This window comes from Benincasa hispida, chromosome 6 (assembly GCF_009727055.1).
Source record: "Benincasa hispida cultivar B227 chromosome 6, ASM972705v1, whole genome shotgun sequence".
NCBI lineage: Eukaryota > Viridiplantae > Streptophyta > Magnoliopsida > Cucurbitales > Cucurbitaceae > Benincasa > Benincasa hispida.
This window is the reverse complement of record NC_052354.1, coordinates 20,029,018-20,055,087: the sequence shown is the minus strand read 5'-3', so window position 1 is coordinate 20,055,087 and position 26,070 is coordinate 20,029,018. Positions and strand designations below refer to the sequence as shown.

The 26,070-nt window shown below is 36.4% G+C and overlaps 1 protein-coding gene across 2 annotated transcripts; it reads right to left on the bottom strand.

Annotated features, from left to right (window-relative positions):
* Window positions 1–730: 730 nt before the first annotated feature.
* LOC120079752 lies at window positions 731–24,151 on the bottom strand. Of its 2 annotated transcripts, XM_039034117.1 has the most exons (7): window positions 23,613–24,149; window positions 23,210–23,321; window positions 17,057–17,219; window positions 9,456–9,604; window positions 7,689–7,840; window positions 5,296–5,410; window positions 731–1,110 (listed from the first exon to the last, which is right to left on the bottom strand). In XM_039034117.1, exons 1-7 carry the CDS (start codon window positions 23,894–23,896, stop codon window positions 970–972), a joined length of 1,116 nt encoding a protein of 371 aa, XP_038890045.1. In that variant the 5' UTR covers window positions 23,897–24,149; the 3' UTR covers window positions 731–969. The 2 variants fall into 2 exon arrangements, with proteins under 2 accessions (XP_038890045.1, XP_038890046.1); XM_039034118.1 differs by lacking the exons at window positions 731–1,110; window positions 5,296–5,410 and adding an exon at window positions 5,461–5,488 and having other exon boundaries at window positions 23,613–24,151.
* Between the last annotated feature and the right edge of the window lie 1,919 nt (window positions 24,152–26,070).

Genomic DNA, 26,070 nt, shown 5'->3' with positions numbered 1-26,070 from the left:
TTATAAATTTAAGAGTACGTGAACTAAACTATTACGCATCAAAAATTGAGTGATCAAATAGTTACAAATTTAAAAGACCAAAGTCTATTATAGGGTTCGGGTCACTACGGTGTATGTACATAAGCGTGTGAGAGGCAGAAAGGTATGTAATACGTGAGAGAGAATTGAGGGATTGTGTGGAGCCAAAGGAATATTGTTAGTTAGGGGGGCATGAGAGAGGTGTATACATTCTATTAGGATTATGGGATAAAGGCATCTTAAATATTTTGCTTGATTGTAACAGCTCTCTATGAGTCTTGGAGAGAATAGGGGAGCTCTCGAATCTTCCCTCAATGTTGATAAATAAATTGTTTTGGCTGAAGCCTATCAGTCAGATTTATCTGTTGTTCCTATAAAAATTTAAGACGAAAAGTGCAGAAAAATCTTCATCTCAAGAGAGTTTTCAAGAATTCCTCCATAAGAGAATAAGTTGCATCTTGCCAAAACACTAGCTATGGCTGTTATGAACATACTTTATGAGAGTTTTCAATATTTATTCACAGAAGAAATCCAGGATACAGTAATGAATTTCTCCAACTGAATTTTCTCCAACTTACAGTACTCCGAGAGATGGAGACATAAAGGTGCGATAAAGTCCTCGGTGGCTGAGTCTCTCGATATTGAGTCGACCCCGCTCCGAGCAAGCATCGAAGGAATTAATCCAATGCTGGTCCGGGTAGGAAGAAAGGAATTGAACCCAGATAAAGCCTGTGTTTCTGAGCGTTCATTTCTAATATAATAATGTAAGTCACATGCGCATAATTCAACAGTAATTGACATACACTCATCCACTCCTTGGAGTCGGAGGTTCAAATCAAAAGAATAATGTAAGAAAATCAGATTATTTTCTTTCTGAAAGAATAATTAGTACAACCAACAACTTAACTTCACTAATTCCACAGCAAAATTTCCATCTGCTACGCGGGCAAATCAGAGTTGGATAGGAGTTGAATCTTTAACAATCTCATATAATGATATAATGTTTTCAATGGTCAAAAGGCCAATGATGCACCATTCCAAGAGATCTGACTTCCTATTCTGGAGGACTTCTTGAAGAAAATGAATGTTATGCTGCAAGGAACGTGCAAATTTAGTAGAGAAGAATTAAAAATTGTTCTATCATGTAAGGTATCTCAATACCTTCACCTGCAATAGCTAAACAGAACAATATTTACAGCAACACAACAGTCACAATATCAATTAAAGATGCTCAGAAACACAATATCCTCCCAGTTGTTCGAGAGAGCTAGTTCTCTCCTCATAGACTGATAGAACCCAAATATATTGAAATAAAATATAACGGAAATACAAGATAAACCAAGTGTTCGAGGTACTTAGACCCTCCCAATCTTGAGATAGCTCTCAAGCCCCAATTCATATGCCAAATATTGCTTATCCTCTTCGTTCTCTACCACTCTATTTATAACCAACTCCCTAACTAATTACTCATATACCCCTAATATTCTTCCAATACCAATCCTATCATAGGCACTTGCCAAACAAAATACACACATAAGACAAAAGGCTTGAGATCCCTAAAAAGCTATATAAGCAATCTTACACAAAAAAGGATATTCTCCCGTTCAACCTCCCCTCTTAGTGTGTCCCTGGTACCTCAATGAGCGAAATACTCTATTACCTTTCCTACAATATGTTGGACAATTGGAGGTCTAACAATACTCCCCAGTTTGCTTCCACCTTGTCCTCAAGGTGGGCCTCAGTCCTGGTCCTTGATGAAAGGTGCATTTCCACGTGGCCTCGCTTCGGGAAACCCCTTCCAATGGATCAGCCATTCCTTGTGCTTGGTAATATCATTCCAACGCACCCCTACCATGGCATCCGGCTTGACCACCCATTATAAGCATCGGTGAGGATCGGTGGTTGACTTTGGATCAGTGTTGATGCCGATGGCCTCTTTTAATTAAGAAACACGAAACACGTTATGGATGGTCAATGAAGGAGGCAACTCCAACCGGTAGGCAACTTTCACAAATATGCTCAAGGATCGGGTATAAGGGTTCCAACCTCAACGGTTGGCAACTGAGCTTCTCACATCGACGAGGGGCTAAAGAGAGTTGATGGTATGGCCTCACCTATAGGAACACGAAATCACCAACTTCAAACTTCACCTCCCTGCATTTTTGGTCTGCATATTTTTTCATTCTTTTCTGAGCTAGGTGCAATTGGTGTTTGAGGGCCAAGATGGCCTCGTCACGGGCCATGAGCTGCTATTCCAATGTGTCATTTGACATCTTCATATATCCATAAGAGAGTAATGTGGGTTGGGCCTGGCCATATAAGACTTGGTACGGTGCCATATACCAATATTTTGCCCATGAAAGCCAATTCTCCCATTGTTTGGGCTTCTCACCATAGAAATAGCAAAGGTTAGCAAAGGTAAGTCTCCAAACATTTATTCACAATTTCAGATTGGTCGTCGGTCTAGGGATGGAAAGCAGTGCTACGCTTGAGTTGGGTATCTTGCACGTGAAACATCTCAGTCCAAAAGTGACTAAGAAAAATCTTATCACGATCAGGGATTATTGATTTAGGGAATCTGTGAAGTCTTACCACTTCTCAGTTGAACAATCTTGCTACCTCCTTGGCCATGAATGGATGCTCGAGTATGATATAAGTGGAAGAATGCTTGCTATCTCCAGAAAACTTCTTCCCGTGAGTATGATAGAAGTGGAAGAATCGAGGTGAAAGATTTCAAAAAGGAAATCATAATGTGGATGTTGATTATCTTTTCCTTAGCTTTGCTTTTGGAAAAGGAACACCACTCCCTGATGCATTTGCATTATTTTGGTTCCACTCAGACCATACAAACTTCAGATGGAACAACAATCAACACTCGGGAGACAATTTAGCAGAACCAACTTCTTAAAGAAACATTCTTAACTAATTAATTAAATACAGCCCTCAAAACTTCATTCCTTCCAGAACTATGAATTTAACGGGATCATTTCTCTTTATCAAGAATTAAATATTGATGTCAATATCGATATCAAGACTTCAATTTTAGGATAAATCGATGGTTATACTGATAAAATATTGATACGATGGATATGAGTAAATAAGAAATTTATAAAAATTATTTCCATTAATAATTGAGTTGTTTTTACTTCCAAACGGCCTTATCTTATAAAAAGTTATAACTTAGTTATAGGTCTTATCTTACAACTTAATTTTGTGTGTATTTATAAAAAATGTCAGAGGTATCAATGAATCCTTAATATTGATGTTGAACCCATAGATTCATGTATATATCGATGCATCAACAGATATTTCAATCCTGGCTCTTTACCAAATGCCTTCCAAGATTGCATCTACTGTTGCAAGATTGATCAGAGGTTTCCATTAGAAAGACAATAATAATACTAGAGGTTTGCACTTGGTTAAATGGAGACAGCTCCTTCCCGTTGACAATGGTGACCTTAGGTTGCACAATATCGAAGGTAAGAACAAAGCTTTACTTGCGAAGTGGAGCTAGAGATGCTAAAGGGGAGATTCTTCCCATTGTTGGAGGAATGAAGTCATACCATTGGGCCTCTTCTTTGTTAGTTCCCTTTTTCAAGATCTTCTGCCTCCATGTACTAAAGGCTCCACATTTTTATGACTTAATCTGGAAGCAACTTCGAGCACGGTTGTGGTTTGAAAGATAAAGTTAGAGTGTTATGATCAAATACCCTGAAGACTATTGTTTCTTATTTGGAAGGAAATAAATGCTAGAATTTTCTCAGATAAGTGCAATTCTTTTAATTATTTTTTGTAAGCTTGTATATATAGTTCACAACCTCGAATTAGAGTAGCCAACACAAGTTCTTTCGTAATTACTCCACCTTCCTCATTAATTTGGATTGGAAGGTTTTTATTTGAAGTTCGTAAGGTAAGGGACTCCTTATCCCTTGGCCCGTTAGGCTGTTCTTCTTGGTCTTTTGGAATGAAAGGTGTTCGTTTCTTAAAATATATATATGTATAAATACATACAAATACATATATATACATATATTTAAATAGTCAAGAAAAAAAAGTCCACTCAAATAATAGTTTTGACAAATTGTCTAGCCATTTTGAAATTTGAGTTAGTTCACGTTATTTAAAATCCCAAGAAAAAAAAAAACCAGCAAAACAAACACAAACATTTAATTCTTTCTTTCTTTCTTTCTTTCTTTCTTTTTTCTTTTAGAGAACTAACATTTAATTTTTGAACATAAAGGGGTTGTTTGGCCCACCAACTTCTTAAGTTGGTGTAAACAACTAAACTTCAATAGTAAACATTATTGAAGTTTACACATTTATCAAGTAACTTCATCTTCCCCTTATCTCTACTATTCACATTAATCGAGTAATTCCATATTCTCCTATTTTTTTACTTTTCACATTTATCGATAAATTTCATCTTCCCCTCTATCTCTACTTTTTACACTGATCGAGTAACTTATACTCCCCTCTTTCTCTACTTTTCACATTTATCAAGAAATTCCATCTTACAACTCTACCAAACACAAACTTACTAGCTCCAAATACTAACTCCAGACTTGTTAACTTCACTCAATGGGACCAAATGGCCCCTAATTATCCTACATATCCAAGCACAGGCATTTATTATCTTAGACATTTAAATGCCAAACATTTATTATTCATACCCACAAAACAATAACCGCAATCCAAATTGTGAAATGAAAATTTTCTTTTCCTAAAATCCTACCGAAGTAGCACGAAAAAATTGTTATGAAATTCCTCCTAAATAAATGGAGAAAAATAGAAGTACATAGGAATATGAAAAACCAATCAAATTAATCAAAATCTACTAAATATCCATTTGACATTAGAATTTTTCCCTAATGTGTGTCAATCTTTGAATTTAAAGTCTTATAGACGTGAAAGATTAGAGTTTATTATACATTAACAATTCCGAAATAAAATAAGAAGGAGAATTTAAATTCATTCACTTGTGAAAGTTTCTACTTTTAATTGATACAATATTTAATTTTGGGTTTTAAGTGATACAACACGTAAAGTTTAGAGGTATAAAGTAATTTCTTTTCCCTAAAAAAAAATACATAAATTAAATAGAAAAGTTTTCATGAGGTTACATGTCTTCTCAACACATTTGCCTTTGCATATAACCAAAAACGATAATATTACTTTCACATTGGCTATTGCCACGACATTTAAGAAGAATGATCAAGAGGCTCAACTATAAAGAAAAAGACCACTTTGAAGGAATGAATGCAATAGAATGAAAATTACCTCCACAAACTTCAATTTGAAATCTAAATTTCCAAAGCGTTGGGTGACCTCATACTCTTCCCGAAGGTACTCATATATTTGAGCATATTTTGCATCCCTCCATGCAATTTCTGATCTGAGTGGCAGAGGAAAAAGATAATAACAGAGAGCTAAGATGGGCAACCTTCTGAACTATTAGTTTTATTGCAACACCCTACCAATTTAAAGCAATATTATGATTGAATTTTTCTATGAAGGATTTAAGAAAATGTGTAATAATAAGAAGAGGAAGATAAGAAAGTATCTTTTTTTTGTATGCTTATATCACGCTTGAAAGGCAAAATTTTCTATGTTATGATCTTGGTTCTGTTAGGCTGTCAAATACATTTCTGAACAATAGTATTTCCTAGCACCAAGTACATAGAAAATTAGGTAAGAGGTAACACAAGCTTTGAAGAGGCTCTAGATAAAATTTATAAAAAGAAATAATAAATAAATAAATAAGGAAAGTTAAAATCCGATCCTTGGTGTTGGATGTCAAAATTGCATCAGCAAGTTTCCTTTGATTTTTAAAAGACTTATGAACTCTTTGGCAAGACAAATTTGATTTCAACTACCATTCTGTGGCTTTATGGTCCCTTCCATTCTTTTTGTTTTAGAGTTCTTTCAAGATTGTTGGTGCAATCTAACATTTCTTTTCTTGTATATAAGATACAATATTATAAACAAAGAGCACAAGAGAAAACTACCTAAAAGCCAATAGATGAGGAAACCACCATTACAAGAATTTATTCTATATAAGATTAATAATTATATATGTATTCTCTCTATAGAAAAAAATAATAAATAAATAAATATATTTTTATTAAGCTTGTCTCAAAGCCTTTTATTGGTGTTCATTATCAAAGCTCGGTAGCTCTTCCATTTTAGATATCTCTCAAAGTTGGGATGTTTTCATTTTTTCTTGAAGTCTGAGTTATTATGGACAGTTAAAGCTGTAAATGGCAGATGCACTTTGCACTGGGCGGATCCTTGGTTCAATGGGGTGATTTTGAAGGATAGATTTCCAAGATTCTCTGCAATTGCCTCTAATACAAATGGTATGATTTATTCTTATTGGGATGAATCAACAATTTCATGGAGCATGATTTCAAAGACCTTTTGTAACTGTTCTATATGCATTATTTTGCATAGCTGGAGTCCCTTCTTGTAGGGGGATGTCTCTTTTTGTGGGCTTAGTTTTTTGTACACTTGTGTATACTTTCATTTTTTTCAATGAAAGTTATTGTTTCTATCATGAAACAAAAAAACAATTTCATCGAGCTTGATGAATCAACAATTGCATGGAGCTTTGTGTTTTGAAGACCACGATGATGAAGCTATACTTTTAAGAAACTTTTTTGGGTTTAGCCTTGGTATCTCTCACTTCTAGGGAATATGGATGACACTTAAAAGATGGTTTCTTGAATCTTCGAGGTTATTTACGGTGAAATCCTTGACTAGCCATTTTTTATTCTTTCTCTTGTTATCAGCTATATGGAAGTCAGAGTCCAAAGAAAGTTAATATTCTTACATGGATCATTCTTAATGGCAGTCTTAATTCTTCAGAGATCTTGCAAAGAAAGCTCCCTAGACAGCATCTTATGTCTTTGGTTTGACCTCTTTGTTGGACAAATGGAGATTATCTAAACCATGTTTCTTTAATTTCTGTTATTCCCGTTGGTGCTGGCTAAAATTATTTTCTATCTTCGGTATTTGATGGATCTTTACATATGAAACGTGTGATAATGTTCTATTCTACGGCTTCTATGCAGTCCATATTTGAACTTAAAGGCTTATTTTCTTTGACTATTTCAGTCAAAGTCATTCCTTCTGACTTGTGAATGGAAAGAAATTATTGTATCTTTTAGGGGGAAGCTAATTCATGCGTTGCAAGTTTTGAATCAGCTCGTTGAAAGTCTTCATCATGGTGTTCTCTTTACAAGGCTTTAAAAGGGTTCTCCATTCAAGACATTTACCATAGCTGGGAGAGTTTTATTGTTCCTCATTCATTAACTCTCTTAAGTATTTTGTTTACTTTATGCCAAGTGTTGCTTTTGTTATCCCTTGTATCTTGAAGCATTAGTCTCTTTTTATTCTCTTAATGAAAAATATGGTATCATTTTTCAAAAAAATAAAAAATAAATAAATAAATCAAGAAGTTATCTTTACTGGATTTTTGTTGCCACTTTACTTGTTCTGAGGATCTTTTTTCTTCTATTTTGTTTGCTTATCGTTGTGTACTTTGAGTATTAGTCTCTTTTCATTTCCTTAATGAAAAGTTTTGTATCCTTATCAAAAAATAAAAAATAAATAAATAGCTATCTGTATAGATCAATATACTATATGTCTAATATCAACTATCATGGTCTTACCTTTCGAAAAGACCAACTTTGAGAATTACATCTGCTAGATTTGAATTAGCCTTCCCAACAAGTTGAAGGAGCTTTTTCTTATCCATAGTGAACGTTCCTGTTTTCTCCATTTTACGATTTATATCTGAAAACTCTTCAACCAAACTATCGACCTGAAAAAGAAAAAGGGCAACGTTATATGAACGGATGTACCACGCAAAAGCATGTTTTGAGAACATATTTACCAACCACTAATTGGTGCTGAAGATTAAAATGCAAAACTCAGAGAATTAGAAACTTAGAAATTTCATGAGCAAGCAACTCCATAACCTCCATCATTTCGAATAAGCAATGAAGAATGTCAATTATGACACGGAAAAGTTGAAGCAAATTATGATATGTCACCAATCATCTTCTAGGAATAGGACCAAAAATAATATAACTGTGCCTACTAAGCTGGACAGGAGTAAACGAAAAGAATGTGATAGATTGCCAATGATTGTTCACAAAACCTAGCATGCCAATCCCTTTTTTTTATTTTGCTCTCACACCAAATTGTATTTATCTGTCTGTCGTCTTGTTCTTTTGGATTGAAGTCCTCTCTTGCTTTTGGATCGGGGTCCTTCATTGTAGCAAGGGTTGGCCTCTCTTTTTTATTGTTGGGGCTTTTTTTTTTTTTTTTTTTTGTATGCCCTTATAAATTCTTCATTTCTCCCCATGAAAGTGTGGTTTCTTATCAAGATAAAAAAAAAAATTTTAAAAAAAAACAAAACAAAACAAAATTTTGATAAAATCAATTTGACAAAATGTAATTTACTGATAAAGAATATAAATAACAATTCTAGAGATATTTGAGAGCTCCTCATCTCTCCTCATCCTAACCAAAGATAATTCTAAGAGAGATCCTACTAACCAATATATACACTACTACTATGAATGGGTCTAGTTGCAAAAATAAAATAATAACAACAATAAAATAAAATTTGATAGGCACGTCCAACCAATTCTAATTATAAAATAATATTTTCATGGCCACATTTTTCCGACTAAGGAATGGAAAACTTTTCTCTTGTTACATGAATCCAATTTTCATTTCATCCAGGAAAAGCCATCTTTTTCTCAACAATGTCTTTGTCATTTGATCCAATAGCATTCTGTTAGATATAAATAAAATCCAAATCTACCAGTCATTGAAAAATAAAGTTATCTGATTATTCCTTTCTCTACCCCTATTTTGCCCTTGTCCTTCTATAAGCATTTCCTATTAGGGTCTATCAGATAAGAGAGAGTAAAGAATGTGAGAGAGCTTAAGAAAGAACGTTCAAAGAGGTACAGAAGAGCAGTTGCCTCTTGGAGAGAGACCAAGCTTACTAAAAATGGAACAAAAGGATCCTGTTTTGTTTCTTAGTTGAAATGAGATGTCTTGAGCAGCTGGAGAAGCACTTTATTACTCTTTGTTCTGTTAGACAACAAAGATAGCATTCTTTTCACTTCGTTCAAGTAAGAGTTGTACCCATATGAAATTCTTCTAATTCTCAGTATGATCTCTATCAATATCTCTATTCCCTTTATTAATTCTCCTATCCCACCTAGGTCTATGAATTTTTCTATCAATTCTATTACCTTATCCTTACCCATGAGGTTCCAACATTTGATCCTTAATTGACCTAGGAGTGTTCACATTTCCTTCTATTTGCTCCAGATTTGTGATAATTGGGACCTCTACCCTGAAACTTCCCGGGAAGTTTTATGTTTGTATGTATGTAATATGTACGAATGTGAAATTACCTGTGATACAAAGTAGTCCAAAGCAATGCTTTGACCTAGCACACTTCCAATAATGCGAACACCATCAGTGTCTAAACTCTTGAGAACAATGTAATCAGGACCTCCCTGCATATCATCGACCAAATATGGCTTCTCTTTCACAGCATAATCTATCACAAAGTCGGTAAAAATTAATTATAACTCAAAAATATATTTCTCAAAGGAATATAACAAAAAAAAATTATCCAAGCACATGTACAAGGTTTATACTCACTCTCGAAGCACATACATATATTTTTTTAAATGGAAACGAGCCTCAAAACACATAAATATAGTAAATGAAGAAATAAAAACAACAAATAGATACACTAACTAGTGGTGGTCATTGTTTGGTCAGTGTTGGTTTTGAGCTCACCTCAAACCAGCACTGCCTACATGTCAATTTCTGGTAGTTCGTTTGAAGATACGAGAGTTGTGCACCAGCTTTCTTTCATGTATGGATGCCCATTGAAAGGTAGTATGAGGCACAAATGTCACAAGGAAAAACAGTCAGCCACCCAAGATGATGTAGAGAATTAGAATATAACGCCTTTATTGCACTTCTAATGCTGGAATCTTATTTGTAAACATTAGTTATATAGTTAGTTATGAGTGTAACCAGCTGTCTAGGTCATTAAACCAAGTTACTGGTTTAGCCGGTCATCTCTTCATGTATAAATAGGCTTCCAGCCCCTTCATTTAATAATATATTCAATCTGTTTTCTCTTAAACTCTTGGTGTGTTACATCATATTGGTATCAGAGTATTGTGATCCAAAACGTGCATTCTTTTTCTTGGATCATCACCTTATGGACGCGGAAGCTTCCTCATCAACCAAAGCCTTGGAGACTAGAATGGCTTCGGTAGAATCGGCCATAATGGATGTGAAGAATGAGATGAATGACCTTCGAGTTATGCTAGCCCAAATTATGCAACGTATGGACATTCCAAACCCAACGTTGACTCACGGACAGCAAGTTGTTGACAATCGAAAAAACAAGAATACTTTGCAAATCAATGAAAATCTTCAAGAAGGAGAACAAGCTGGTGGAAATGGTCTGAACATCAACCAAACAGAGGTCAGACCCCAAGAAAGAGTCCAAGAACCTTTCAAGAACATGGGAAGAACTTTCCGTGGAGAACAATTTTGGGAATTTGACACACATAATTCCCTACCAAGAAAGCTCAAGTATCAGCCAAGATTGAAATGTTCAAATCACTGGATACATGATGCAATATTCTTACTCTTCAGAGGAAGATGAGAATTACTGCTACCCAAATCAAGATTGGATGGGAAGACGCCAAGGAAGACCACAATACCTTCAAGAACATCAAGATTATAAGATGAAGATTGATCTCCCTAGTTTTGATGGCAAAATGGACATTGAAGCTTTCTTGGATTGGATCAAGGAGGTCAAAAATTTCTTTGAATACACTACCACACCCGAAGTTAAAAAGGTGAAATTGGTAGCCTTCAAGTCAACGAGGAGCTTCAGCTTGGTGGGATCAACACCAAACCAACCGAAGGTACTGTGGCAAGCTACCAATCAAATCTTTGCCCAAGCTTCTAAGACTAATGAAGAAAAGATTCCTCCCCCTCAACTATCAACAACTCTTGTACAACCAATACCAACTCTGTAAGCAAGGGAACAGATCCATTCTTGCTTACACGGAAGAATTCCACCGTTTAGGGGCAAGAAACAATCTTCCTGAAACCAAGCAACAACTTCAAGATTCATACTTGACTTGCGTGAAGACATTAAGGAAGTCCTCAAATTACATCCGGTGGCCTATTTGGCTCATGCCATTACTTTAGCCACCACCATTGAGGAAAGTCGAGAAACAAAACAACAGAAGACTTACCAAAGAAGACAGAACTGGGATAGGCAGCAATCCTCCTTTCATAGGCCTATAACAGACCAATCCAAGGCAACTGATCACGTCCCTTCCTCGAGCCAACAAGTCAAGCAGGATGACACCTTTTCCAAACAATTGAAGCCAAAACCTACTGAACCCACATCAGTCAAAAAGAATGTCAATAGTTACACAGGCCTACATTAGGTAAGTGCTTCCGTTGTGGGCAACAAGGCCACCTTTCGAATGAATGTACACAACGCAGGGCCTTGGCCATCCAAGAAGAAGTCGATTTTGAAGGAGATAATTGTGCAGAGAACAACACTATTGAATCTGCATACATTGAACCCGACGATGGAGATCAATTATATTGTATTCTTCAACAAGTTCTCCTCACACTCAAATCAGAAAGCCATCCCCAACGCCACTCTTTATTCCGCACTCGTCGCACCATCAATAGTAGGGTATGCCAAGTAATAATTGACAGTGGAAGCAGCGAAAACATAGTCTCAAAAAAGTTGATTGCTGCACTTAATTTAAAAGTCGAGACTCACACAAACCCATACAAGGCAAGTTGGATTAAGAAAGGAGGGGAGGCGACCGTTCAAGAAATTTGCACAGTCCCTTTTTCAATAGAAACATCTACCAAGATCAGAACATTTGTGATGTATTAGAAATGGATGCCTGTCATTTGCTTTTGGGCAGACCATGGCAGTATGATAACAACGCCCTCCACAATGGGCGTGAAAACACCTATGAATTTTCATGGATGGATGGGCAAGAAAGTGGTCCTCCTTCCCCTTAGTAAGAATGACAACAAAAAGGTATCTCCTACTCCTAGCAAACAACTCGTTTTTATGACAAATGGTAAAGATTTCATGCATACAAACGATCCCCATCCTATAGCTTTCATCGTTAAACATGATACTTTTGATACTCCCAATCCTTCCACTCTAGATCCTCATATCTCCAAACTTTTAAAAGAATTTCCTACCTTGATAGAAGAGCCTACATCCCTCCCTCCACTCCACTTCGTAATATAAAACATCACAGACCTTGTTCCAGGGAGCTCTTTACCAAACCTACCCCACTATAGAATGAGTCCAAAGGAGTACGGGGCTCTCCATGAACAAATCCAAATCCTCTTAAATAAAGGTCACATACAACCAAGTCTTAGTCCATGTGTTGTCACTCATCCCCACCCTTTTAGGGCCAAAGAAAGACAGATCTTGGAGACTGTGTTGACAGCAGGGCCATTAATAAAATAACAATCAAATGTAGATTCCCTATACCTCGTTTGTTTGATTTATTGGATCAACTAGGAGGAGCCACACTTTTTTCAAAAATAGATCTTAGGAGTGGGTACCACCAAATAAGAATTCGACCAGGAGATGAGTGAAAAACATCTTTTAAGACCAACGATGGTTAGTCATGCCTTTCGGCCTCTCCAATGCACTAAACACGTTTATGACTTATGAATCAAATTTTGTTACCTTTTCTAAATAAGTTTGTTGTCATTTACTTTGATGACATCTTAATTTATAGTCTTTAATTTATAGTCTTTACTGTTTTAAGAGAACATGTTTTGTGTATAAACTTTAAAAAATGCTCTTTTCTCCAAACTGAATTGTATTTTCTTGGTTTTTTAAAAAGTTCACAAGGTATTAAAGTAGACCCTAAGAAAATCCAAGCTATTGTTGGTTGGCCACAACCTAATTCAGTGAAAGAAATCCAAGGCTTTCTAGGATTAGCATCATTTTACCGAAAACTTAAATTTCAGTACAGCCCCTTTACTGCTTGTTTAAAAGCTAACTCTCCTTTTACTTGGACTGATCACCAAACAAAAAGTTTTTCTACATTAAAGGAAGTTCTTAGCTCCACACCAGTTTTAGTTTTCCCAGACTTTAATAAACCATTTACGATCACAATGGATGCATCTGGGATTGGAATCGGTGCAGTTTTAAGCCAAGATAACCATCCCATAAACTACTTTAGCAAAAAATTGAGCCCCTCTAGACAAGAATGGTCTACATATGAGCAGGAACTTTATTCTCTCGTTCGGTCCCTCAAACAGTGGGAGCATTACCTTTTAGGTAGAGAATTTGTCCTACTAACTGACCATTTCTCTTTGAAGTTTTTACATTCTCAAAAAGAGGTAAGTCGCATGCATGCTAGGTGGATTCAATTCCTCAACGATTTGATTTTGTCATAAAACACACACCAGGAAAAATCAATAAGGTGGCAGACACATTAAGCAGAAAATGTATGCTTCTAACCCTACTTAAAGGAGAAATCCTAGCTTTTTGATCATCTATCTGAACTTTATGCAAACGACCCGGATTTTCAAAACATTTGGCAAGCATGTTTCGATCATATTCCAGCTAAAGAATTCCATATTTTTTATGGTTTCTTATTCAAAAATGATACTTTATGCATTCCACAAACCTCCCTTCGTGAGTCTTTATTAAAGGAAGCACATGAAGCTCATGAAGGAGGCCTTGCAGGCCATGGCCGTGATAAAATGCTAGCACTTTTATCATCAAATTCTTCTGGCCCCAGCTTAAAAAGATGTAGCTAATTTTGTCAAAAGATGTTACATTTGCTAATCTTTGAAGGGTTCAAGTTCTAACCAAGGGCTATATACCCCATTACCTATACCCAATAACATTTGGAATGATCTATCTATGGACTTTGTCCTTGGGTTACCTAGAACACAAAGAGGATATGACTGGGTTCTAGTAGTAGTTGACCGCTTTAGTAAAATGGCACATTTTTGGCTTGCAAAAAAATTAATGATGCATCAAATGTTGCAAATCTTTTTTTCAAGGAAATTGTCCAACTTCATGGAATGCCCAAAAGCATAGTATCCGATAGAGATGTCAAGTTCATGAGTCATTTCTGGCGGTCTCTTTGGAAAAAATTTGGCACAAACTTTCTATTTAGCACAACAAATCATCTACAAACCGATGGCCAAATAGAGGTTACAAATAGGACCCTTGGTATTCTTCTACAATGCCTAAGTGGGGACAAGTCACGCCAGTGGGACCTCTCCTTAGCTCAGGCCGAATTGGCATTCAACAACATGATCAACCGATCAACAGGGAAATGCCCCTTCGAAATTATCTATACTCATGTACCCTGATTAACATTAGACCTTGTTAATATACCTGTTTCTGTTGATCTTAGCGCTGAGGCAAGTATAAATGGCTGATCAGATAAAAACTATTCATGATGAAGTTCCCAACATCTCGAAGCAAGCAATTCAGCATATAAATCCAATGCTAATGAACAAAAACGAGCTGTAGAATTTAAGATTGGAGATCTCATGATGGTTCACTTGAAAAAAGAAGACTTCCTACTGGCTATCATTCTAAACTCACAGACAAGAAAATTGGCCCATTCCCTATCCTAGAAAGACTTGGACAGAACGGATACGAGATTGATCTACCACACACTATGAAGATCAGCAATACTTTCAACGTCTCGGACATATTTCCTTATCACGCTCAAGATCAATTTCAATTATCTCAGTCAAACTCAAGACGAGTTTGTTTTTTTTGAGACGGGTAGAACTGATGTAGAGAATTAGAATATTACGCCTTTATTGCACTTTTAATGTTGGAATCTTATTTGTAAACATTAGTTATATAGTTAGTTATAAGTATAACCGGCTGTCTAGGTCATTAAACCAAGTTACTGGTTTAGCCGGTCATCTCTTCATGTATAAATAGGCTTCCAGCCCCTTCATTTAATAATATATTCAGTCTATTTTCTCTTAAACTCTTGGTGTGTTACATCACAAGAGCTTGAAGTACAAGGTCCAAAAGATTCTAGCCTACGCACACCAAATACAGAGATATTGTGGAATTCTTCATCCTTTTTAAATAAATGCAACTATTTGGAGACATAGTTATCCATGGAAACCATTTTTTAAGCTTGTCATGATTATTAAGGCACGAATGGCTCAGCTCCCAAGTGGAGAACTTCGCCGTTTCAGGATACAAACCTTTCCAAATGGAGAGGTCTATCGTTGCATCCAATATCCCCATTGATGACAAAGATCTACATAAGGATTTCAAAGAAACTGCCCCATCATTTATTTCAAAGAAACTGCCCCATCATTTTCCAAATTCCAACATCAAACTCAGAGGATTCATGTAGTGTAACCACATCAAGACCAAAATTAGAGGATTCATTTAGTGTAACCAAGATCAGAGGATTCCATCACCAGTTTGGCGCATTACCCTATTACACCACATATCAACCACAATTCCTTCTCTCTTCTGTATGATGTCAAATAAGAAGGGAACCATGGCTAATTTACCACACGCCCGGGGCTGACCCTCCTGTAGTAGGACAGATTACTTATTATATATAAAACACCCAGGTTTGAGTTCCATCTCAAGTATGACCTTATTTATTGAAAAAGAAACAACTTCCCATCGGTATAATGAAAAGGAATAGATGTCCAAAGGAGAGTGAAAATAAAGTTTGAAAAAAACAACTATAAACAAGAAATTAGAGACAACTACAACTTCCCAAAATTGCTTCACGGATGGAGGTCATCATTCCATGTGGGTTCTCACCTTTTAAGGCTCAAGTCTATGGTGGCATCCTTGTGAGTAAACGTGCATTGCCAACCAAAACGAGAGAGGCACAGTTTTTGTGTGTCCATGTGGCCCCCTGCGTGCAACAGGCTTGGACTCATCCCGTGTGCGTGTTGCATCTATACATGCGTATGCACGAACCTTGCACAATCAGTGCTCTCGTGAGCATGCTTAGCTTGTTGTGCCAATCCCAAGCTGCATGGCACCCTTCATTCACCTCCCTTGAATCTAAGTCAGGTCCTATAACAAGGTCACAAGGATACGCCTACCTAACCCAAGGCATTTCTTCCTGGCACACTTCCCCTGAATCTTTGAGTAAAGCCTCTACCCTACTTAGTTCGTCCACCTCCCAAGGTAAGGTGATCGATGTGGACTCCACTCACCGCCCTCCTTTGCCTTTAACTCCACGCATGGGAGGTTATGTGATTGTGTCTAGCAAACACTCGCTCCTACGAGTGTGGGACACTCTTTTGGCCTGATATTGTATGAGTGGGAGTGTGAGTCTAATGCAATGCCATTGTTTGCTCCTCTACACGTATCCGTCGTGCGCCAACGTGCGTGGAGCAAAAAAACCCACAATAATCTTGATGGACAACTTTACCATTTCCCTCCCTTTAGTTTATTCATCGACTCCCTTGTACCTTCTTCCTTATTTTTCGAGAAGTCCATCTTCCTCATCATGCACTAGAAGAAATCGAGGTTTCTTAATCTTGCACCGATATTCCAGGGTAAATTTTTCATCAAACCCTAAAGCACAAGCCTTTTTCTTTTCTTGATTGAAACTTTGTGTTTGTAAGACCAAGTGAAATTCCTTGGAATTTGCACATGGCTTATTTGTTAGAGTGATGCTTTGAGTGGTTGGTGTTTAAAAAGTCTTGTGTTATGGGTCAAGCCAGGAAAAAAAAGAATAAAACAACGGTTTGGGCTTGTCATTTTGAGATTCCAGGGATAGTTCAAACACAATATCACGATCCACAATTAGATGGGCCACCCTCAGTAATTGATCCAATCCCATGTGTTCCTAACATCTATTTTTGCTTGCATAACCAATGAGGGAGGAGCATTATTTGCAAGGTCACATTGAAACAGAATAAATAATTTGAATATGCAGAAAGAAATTACCATCCTTCCTTATTTCTGGAAGCAAACCAGAAGCATGTCTTCTGACCAAATCTAGATAACTTTCAACTTCATGATCTTCAATGTTAAACAGAACAGCAGAGCCATATTGAAATACAACCATGTATCTGTAGCAACTTGTGTCACCCCCTTTAACCCGAACGTCCTGAAACATAAGTTCGAATTTACAAAAAAAAATAAAAAATAAAAGACTGCAGAGTGTTATAAAATAAAACTAAGATCAGTACGCTATCGAACACTTTTTTATGCATGGATTGCTTGAATGTATAAACTTGAACGTCACCTCTAATCTATTAAGCATGAGGAATTTTATGTTCACGTTATGGTGGTTGAGTTAGTGGCAGTTACTATTTTACATTGGCTTCCACTTGCATTATTCCTGGCTAATTAACAAAAATTTAATAGTGTGATTATAGTGCAGAATTATACTAGTCCAACTGATGGCACACATATAAATGCATTTATAATAGGAAAAAGAACTAGCTTATATGGCATAAAAGCGTGGTGTCACATAATGTGATGCATGCATATGACTTTATCATGAGATTTCTTTAATGTATCTTAGCTGGGAGAGGAGTGGAAATGATTCCAAGGCTTTCCATGCATTGACCAGAGTAAAAATAAGCTTCTCTTCACCTATTAAAACATTCAGATAGGGAAGGGTCACTCAATCATCACATGGCTTAAGATTGTGGCATCATCACATGGCGTATTAGTGAAGAGAAGCTTATCCCAAATAAAATTGACTAAAAATCAATATCTGATTATCGTCCTATTAACCTTATTCCATGTGCATATAAAATCACTCCCCGGGTTTTGTCTAATAGACTGAAAACTGTTCTCCCGTCCACCACTGCCACCAATCAATTTGCTTTTGTGGCTAATAGGCAAATCATGGACGCCTCTCTCCTCGCAAATGAGTTAATTGATGACTGGTTTCTGAATGGTATAGAAGGGGTGGTTCTGAAATTGGATCTTGAGAAGGCCTTTGATACTATTGACTGGAATTTTCTCGATGTTGAGCTGCAAATTAAAGTCTTTGGTCCTATTTGGAGGTCCTGGATACATGGTTGTATATATGGCGCGAATTTTTCCATCAACGTTAGGCCTAAGGTAAGATCATCCCTTCTCTAGGCATTAGGCAAGGGGACTCGCTTTCCACTTTCTTATTTATTCTTATTGTTGATTGTTTGAGTCGCCTTTTGGATCCTGGCTCTTCTTTGGGTCTCCTTGCTATATGGAGGATCACATATTATTTTGATTCACTTGCAATTGCTAATGATACTCTGCTTTTTTCTACTACTGATCATACTGCTTTAATTTGTCTTTTTGACGTGGTGCAGCTTTTTGAAAAGGCTTCCGATTTGGCCCATTAATTATCAAAGAGCAAGATATTGGGGATCCATATCAGTGATGCCAATTTGGCCTAGATGTTGAACATTTTTGGCTGTAAACAGGGTACCCGGCCTTCTACTTATCTTGGTTCGCCTCTGGGTGGGAACCTTCTTTCTCCTTGTTTTTTGGCAACCCGTAATTGAGCATATACAGCATAAACTTCACAATTGGAGATATGCTTATATTTCTAAAGGAGGGAAACGTACACTGATTTAGTCTACGCTTTCTGGTATTCCTACTTATTTTCCGTACCCCATTGTTGTCCTTAATTCTTTGGAAAAATTGGTTCAGGACTTTCTCAAGGAAGGAACTTGTGGTGATGAAGGTATATGCATATTGTTATTAAATGGGAGATTGTTCAATGGCCAAGATTGATGGGTGGTCCAGGTATTGGTAATTTTCGTCATCGTAATTCTGCTTTGCTTGCAAAAATAGATTTGGCAATTTCTCCATGAGCCTAATGCTTTGTGGTGTGAATTTATTTTGGCAAAATACTACCTTTCTCCTTGTGTTTGGCATGTTGTTGTTCGGGGTGGATCTTCTAGATCTTCTTCGTGTTTTATTTCTCAGACTATTGATTTGATTGCCTCTCGTACACAGAATTGTGTTGGTAATGGTATTTCTACTTCTTTTTGGAAGGACCCTCGATCGAATTGTGAAATTATTTGCAATGTTTTTCCTTGCTTATTTCGTCTTGCACTTCAACTTGATTTTTCAGTGGCTAATGCCTAGGTTGCTGAAACAGAGGATTGGATTTGTGTCTTCGTCGTAACCTCAATGATTTGGAGACTGGCAAATGGGCTTCTTTGTCGCACGTTTTATCATCGATCAGGTTGCATCCCTTACCTAATTCTTGGTTTTGGACTTCGGAATCCACTTCGTCTATCTCTGTTAAATCCTTCCTTGATGATTTGATTGGGGACAAGCCCTTTGTTCAAGACCTTTATTTTATTATTTGGAAAGACATCCAAAGAAGATTAAAACTTTCCTTTGGGTGTTTAGTCTTGGTGCGATCAATACTGCTGATCATCCTCAGTGTTGTATGTCTTATATGTCTCTTTCACCTTCTTGGTATTTGTGCATTGCCCTTTTGCTTCTCATTTTTTGCACATCATTTTGGAGGCTTTTGGTTGGTCTCCGCCATGCTCTAACTGTATTCTTTATATTTTGGAATCTCTTATGGTGGGTCATCTTTTTGGTGGTATTAAAAGATTAATTTGGTTGGCTATTTTGTGTGTTTTCTTTTGGACTCTTTGGTGCGAGCGAAATGGCCATATTTTCATAAATTCTTTCTCCCCTTTTGATAGATTTATGGATTTGGTATTATCTATTGTTTTTTTACTGGTGCAAGGATATGCACCCTTTTAATCATTTTAGCTTATCTATAGTCTCCAATAGAAAATGCTTCTTGTAATGGCCTATTGGTTTTTCTGGTTTCCCCTTTTCATTAATCAATGAAATGTTTCTTATTTAAAAAAAAAAAGATAAAAATTAGGAAAAATTATTTTAAATGACAAATCTACTGAAAATACACGATAGACACAGCTATCGCGATCTATCACGATCTATCACAGATAGATTGTGATATTTTGCTATTACTTGTAAATATTTTGGTTCATTTTTCTATATACATATCTATACATATATATATTAGGATATATATAAATTTAACATGAAATACTAAATGCACTCCACTAAAAAAATGTCAAGTTAATGAACAATTATCCAAGATGAAACACTTCAGTTTTTTTATGTTTATGTTTTTACTTTTTTTTTAACAAACGGGTTTTTCTTTTGTTTTTTCTAAAATATAAATTTAACCTATATTTCATTTGGACTTTAAATTTGTGTCCAACACAAACGGTTGAACCATTTTCTCTTTTAAAAAAATCTCGGAAGAGTCCCAAACGTGTCCCACATATCTGCAATTAAAAATAAATAAATAAAAATAGTACACCAAAATTTGCATGTTGGACATGTGTTCGGAGCATGTCGGAATGTGTCCATGTCCGACACAGACACTTCACCTAAAATAGAGTACCCATGCTTCGTAGCTTGTGAGTCTTTCTTTTGGTGTTTAGTCAGTACTTGGCTTCAATTAGGGGTTGTCTACCCAATTTAGATGGTGATATTAACTTGATTATTGGGAACCAAACTTTAAAAATTATGAAACGTTATTTTTGACATTCCTTAGTGAGAAATGTTAAAAGTTTTGGACCTTGTTGGTAGTCTCTCCCAATCATCAAAACATTTTTGTTTTCTGTTTTGAACCAGAACACTTTTCATTCATTTGATGAAAATAATATAAAATGCTCAAGGATACAGGCTCCCTTAAGGAGTGAAATTAATTGAACACAAGCCAAAATAATGAGTAATAACACAAGCCAAAACAACTGAAATCTTGTAAATAATGTTTTCCTTGGAAATGGTGGTAAAAAGCTCAATGTACAAGGATAGCCAAAGTCAACCACATCGCATTTCCTTGCAGGATTTTTTTTTTTTGTTCTATTGCATATGTGATCTCTTTTGGTTTCCAGAAATTGATTGCATTACGTAATTCGTAGGGCTGTTTTCAAATATAGGAAAATGAACCAAAATATTTACGACTAATAGCAAAATATCACAATCTATCTGCGATAGATTACTATCTGTGTCTATTTGTGTCATGACAGACACAGATAGTAGTCTACTGCAGATAGACTGTGATATTTTGTTATTAGCCGTAAATATTTTCAGTAATTTTGTCATTTAAAATAATTTCTCTGTGTGTGTGGTGGTATTGGTGGAAGTTCTTCTCTTGGGTAGTGGCCTACTCGGTTGTTCTCTATTGAGAATGGGGAAAGGTGAGAGCACTAGAGCACTCACATCTCCACTTGGCTTCCAACTCTGTTGATAAATAAATTGCTCGAGTTCTACCAGTTTCAAATGCAACTTAAATGACCCTGGATCATCCACACCGCCAATGCATGCATCTTTTGCTTCTATTCTGACTCTCACTAGATTGCCTCAACTATAGGAAACGATATGCAACATTCCATGACCAATTTGACACATTAACGTGGAATAGTTTTCAGCACTTAGAAGATGGATCTATGCCACATGTTAGGATCTTTTAGGATAGAGTTAGTGAGGAGTTGGAAATTTGGAGCATGGTAAGCTTTATTTCTTTATTTTGGGTTTCTGCTGCTACAATTGGAGGCCTACCCATCAAAATCTTAGTTTTCAGTAACCACCAATTCTCCTTGAATATTCATGCTGTTTTTGGAAGTTTTATTTAGTTTTTCAACAGGAGTACTACTTTAGTACATGATGGTGGATAAAATCATGAACTCTTTGAGAAGAACAAAACCAAACAACACAAAACACCATGTTGTGAAAGGATTATGAATTATGATGGCTGATAACTTGATGATGGGCAACAGCAATGACATTCTTTTTTGGGAAGACATTTGGCTTGTTAACCATCCCTTGAAAACGTTGTTCCCCTCCATCTTTTGTTGATCAAACCAAGCCTCCACAGTTTCAGAATCTCCTTATCAATCATGTACGATGGAACCACCAAAGATTTGACCTTTTCATATGAGAAAATGCATAAATATACTCCCAAAAGATAAGTGGGTAAAGGACGTCTTTCTTTTCAATAAGCTCTAACCACGCTATGGAATAGGCCATCCCAAGGCATTTCTGGTCCTTTATAGAGAACAGAAATCATAGATTTGTACCCTGGTCAAGGAAGAAGATAAGGTTCCATGGGAACAATTATTTAGAACGCTAAAAACAGCAAGGTTCTGTTCAGCAGTTTTGGAATTAGTTGGGTCTTAATTGGGACCAAAAGCTTAGACGGGAAGTTTTTGACAGGGAAACAGAGTGAAGCAACCTTGCTTCCTTACTGAAAAATTGCAGGGCAAGAAAATAAAGGGCTCTTGGGGAAACAGATTTTCTCTTCGATTTGGGAAGGTCCGGTACCGAAAAGGGTTAATTTCTTCCTTCGGACAGTGGCTGGCAATCGTATAAATATTTATGACAAGGTGCAAAGAATATATCCACACCATAACATCTCCCCAAATTTGTGTGTTCTCTGCAGTATTAATACTCATAACAAGACGCAAAGAAGATATCCATTATTCCCACCTAAACACCTACCCAAATTCGTGTGTTCTCAGCAAACGGAGTGAGGTAACACTCTTTCCATTTGCTTCATTGTAGCTTCAGCTGGAGAGTGTGGAACTATTCAGGTAACTTATTTGGTTTGCAGTGATGTTTCCCTTTGGCTCTAGAATTGGGACGTGTAGCCTTTGAGCGGTTGGAGTTTGGAAGACAGTAGGAGTGTTGTGGTCAAATACAACGAAGGCTCTTTTGTGGCTTATTTGGAAGCCTGTAAGGAAAGAAATGCTAGAATTTTCTCAGATAAGTACAATTCTTTTGATTATTTGTAACTTCGTCCAGTTCACGACTTCTAATTAGGGTAGCCAACACAAGTTTTTTGTATTTGCTCCACCTTCCTCATTAATTTACAATTGAAGGCTTTTTTGTAATTTTGTAGTAGGAGGGACTCCTAGTCCCTCGGTCCGCTAGGTTGTTCTGCTTGGTGTTTTTTTTTTTTTTTTTTTTTTTTAATGAATATCATCCTTCCCGTATCAAAAAAGTAATAATAATGACAATAACAATAACTTGAACAAAGCATGATTTTTAAGCATAATGAATGAATAAAGAATATATACATATGTTTCAACAGCTTACGGAAGTTTCTCGAGGGAAATCGACGTATCGCAGAGCGATATAATTTGACGAGCGGGAGGTAGGAGGGACAACGTTGCTTATATTCTCAGACTGCATATTCTTCAAATTTATACTGCCAAAATCATGAATCAGAGAAAGGAAAATCAAGAATGACAAGGAAAAAAAAAATGGACACCCAGAAGGAATTTGGTTGGCAATCGGTGAAATAGGAGTCGTGAAGGACGTAAAAATCTACCAAGCAACATCAACTAGGCAGCCAAAAAAAAATCAGCTTCGAATTACTCCAATAATAATTTCTCGATGAATTAAGGTTGTTAACACCCAGTAATCTAATATACAAGTAGAGACAACTGAAGATAATCAACGAGTAATAAATCAACCCAAAGCTCATTCAGTGGCAAACCTGGTGCAAAGGAAGTAAGCTTTGATGGGAATTCTACCAATTTCGTCAACATCTTCCGGCTTGAAATCATAGGAATGATCAAACTCGGATTCAAATTGATTAGCAGTAAAAGAAATGGGAGATGCAACGGCGGAAAATGGGCTCCAACATTGAAAACGAAACACGGGGTTTAAAAAATGCAAGAAATGTGGAGGTCTTGAATTGGCGAAAGGAATTGGGACGGGAGATTTAGAAGTTAACGATATGCGGCTCAGAAAAACTGAAGCAGCTCTTCTCCAGCCCATTCACTGGAATATGGATCGGAAATCAACAGCGTCTCTGGTTCGTCATTGGAAAACTGGCTTCGAGGCCGCCATGTTTATGGGGAAGCATTTTGGTAGAGAGAAGCATGTGGCTGACGAAATAAGACGTCCTCTTCTCAAGTTCTCAATCGATCATTGCCTTCAAGCACGTTTAGTTTATTGTGCACAACGGACCGAATGGAAGGAGAGGAGGAAAGAACTGAAGTAAGAATTGCCGCCATCTATTAGGGCTTTTGGGATTTGTAGGGACAACTAAAACAATAACCAAACCCCACAACTAGTCCATGTAGTTCCGGTGCTTCTCATGAATGTTATTGGAGGATGGGTTTGTTACTTAAACGAGTTTGTTATTATAGTAGAGTTATTATAAGGAGTAAGAGCGTGTATTAGGAAAGGATTATCTTAAGACTATAATAACCACTTCTTGTTAAGGAAATACTATTTTGTATTCCACATCTTGCTACATAAAATACTATTTTGTATTCTTCAATTAGCTACCGTCAACACTATTTTAAAACTCTCCTTTACTCCCGTATTACACTTTGTTCTATTAGATGACAAAGATCACATTCTTTTCACTTCGTTTAAGTAAGAGTTGGAAATTCTGTCACAATGAATTGGAAAGGTTTGCTTCCACTCATAGGTACTCTTGTATAAGAGTTTCTTCAATTGGTATTTAGAGCCAGGTTGAGTTTTAAGTTTTGAGTCGTTCGTGAAGAAGTTTGAGTTTTGAGTCATTTGTGAAGAAGTTTGTAGCAAGGGTTGCTGTTTCTTCGAGGAAGAAGACGACCAAACATTGGTCGGGTCATGTAGATGATAAGGTAAGCGGTCTTTGAGTATCAGATGCTCGGGTATCGTTTAACGCACGCGCGCACTAGATGATCGTATAGCTCAACAAGCGTCATCACTTAGTTACTGACTATACGATTGCAGAGTAATTGCACGGTAAATCATTTACCTTTTCATGTGTTAAGCGATCGTCTAGATGCTTAGGCTTCGTAGCCTCGTTATCGTCTAAGCGATCGTTTAGCTTTTTGCGCTATTGTTTAGTGTGCAATAAACGATCATTTACCTAGAGGCATTTACTAAACGATGGAGATTCGCTCGGAGGTTCAAGACCCGGTTCATCTGCGAACTGGTTTGCTCGATGGAAAAATGTAATAGATAGAATTTTTCATTCCAAATTTCTGTGTAGGTTCATCCCAGTCCATTAATCTTTGGTTTTATACATGAGATGTATGTTTATTTATATGTCATATGGTATGCACATATAGCAAATCCCATCTTAGGTTATGCATTGGTCATGCATCCTCTCTTTATTATAAATGTTATGATTTAGAGAAGCATGATTTAAATTACGTAAGAGCATGCTCATGCATCATATAATAAAAGAGTTATATTTATGCATGCATAAAAAGCATTGACATGCATCATCTTTATATTATAATTGTTATAGTATAATGGTGTATGGAAAGCATGTTTGCTTGGTTATTACATATATATATAAGTTATGTATAGTAATGATCGGATATTGCATGAAGCATGACACATAGGTTACTTTATAAGCATTATAAATACCTTGTTATGTGGCAATGTGTTTTAGTTGTTTCTTTTTAAATTTTAAAGAGAAATTAGAATTAAAACCAATAAGAAAGACATGTATGCTCACTTAGGTTTAATTCATGGTTTTAAAATGTTTAAAACTTGGATAAGACCTAAGATCACGGTTCTAATATGATTAGCAACCTTAGGCTTTAATCTCTTAATCAGTTTAATAGGATTAAATTAACTAATAAAAGGTTAAAGTGTAGCAAATCTGTCTATAAGGGAGCTTTTGTCTAAGGTGGGTTCTGTCTAGGCTGGGGTATTTAAGTTAACGGAAATGTAACACCCTTACCTGGAAAGGTGAATTAGATAGATTTGATGCATTCATGCAAGTTAAGGATAGTCCAATAAAGTGTTTAAATGTGTCTACTTGAATTTGTTCATATTTCATAGACAAACGTTGTTTATGAGCGGATTTAAAAGATGACTTAGACTAAAATTAGTAGCCGGATTGTCTAGGTTAATGAACCCCTAGGTAAAACATTCAGTGGGAGGTACTTGAGGCATATGATGCTTTATTTAAACCTTTCACGTTTCTCCCATATCTGTCT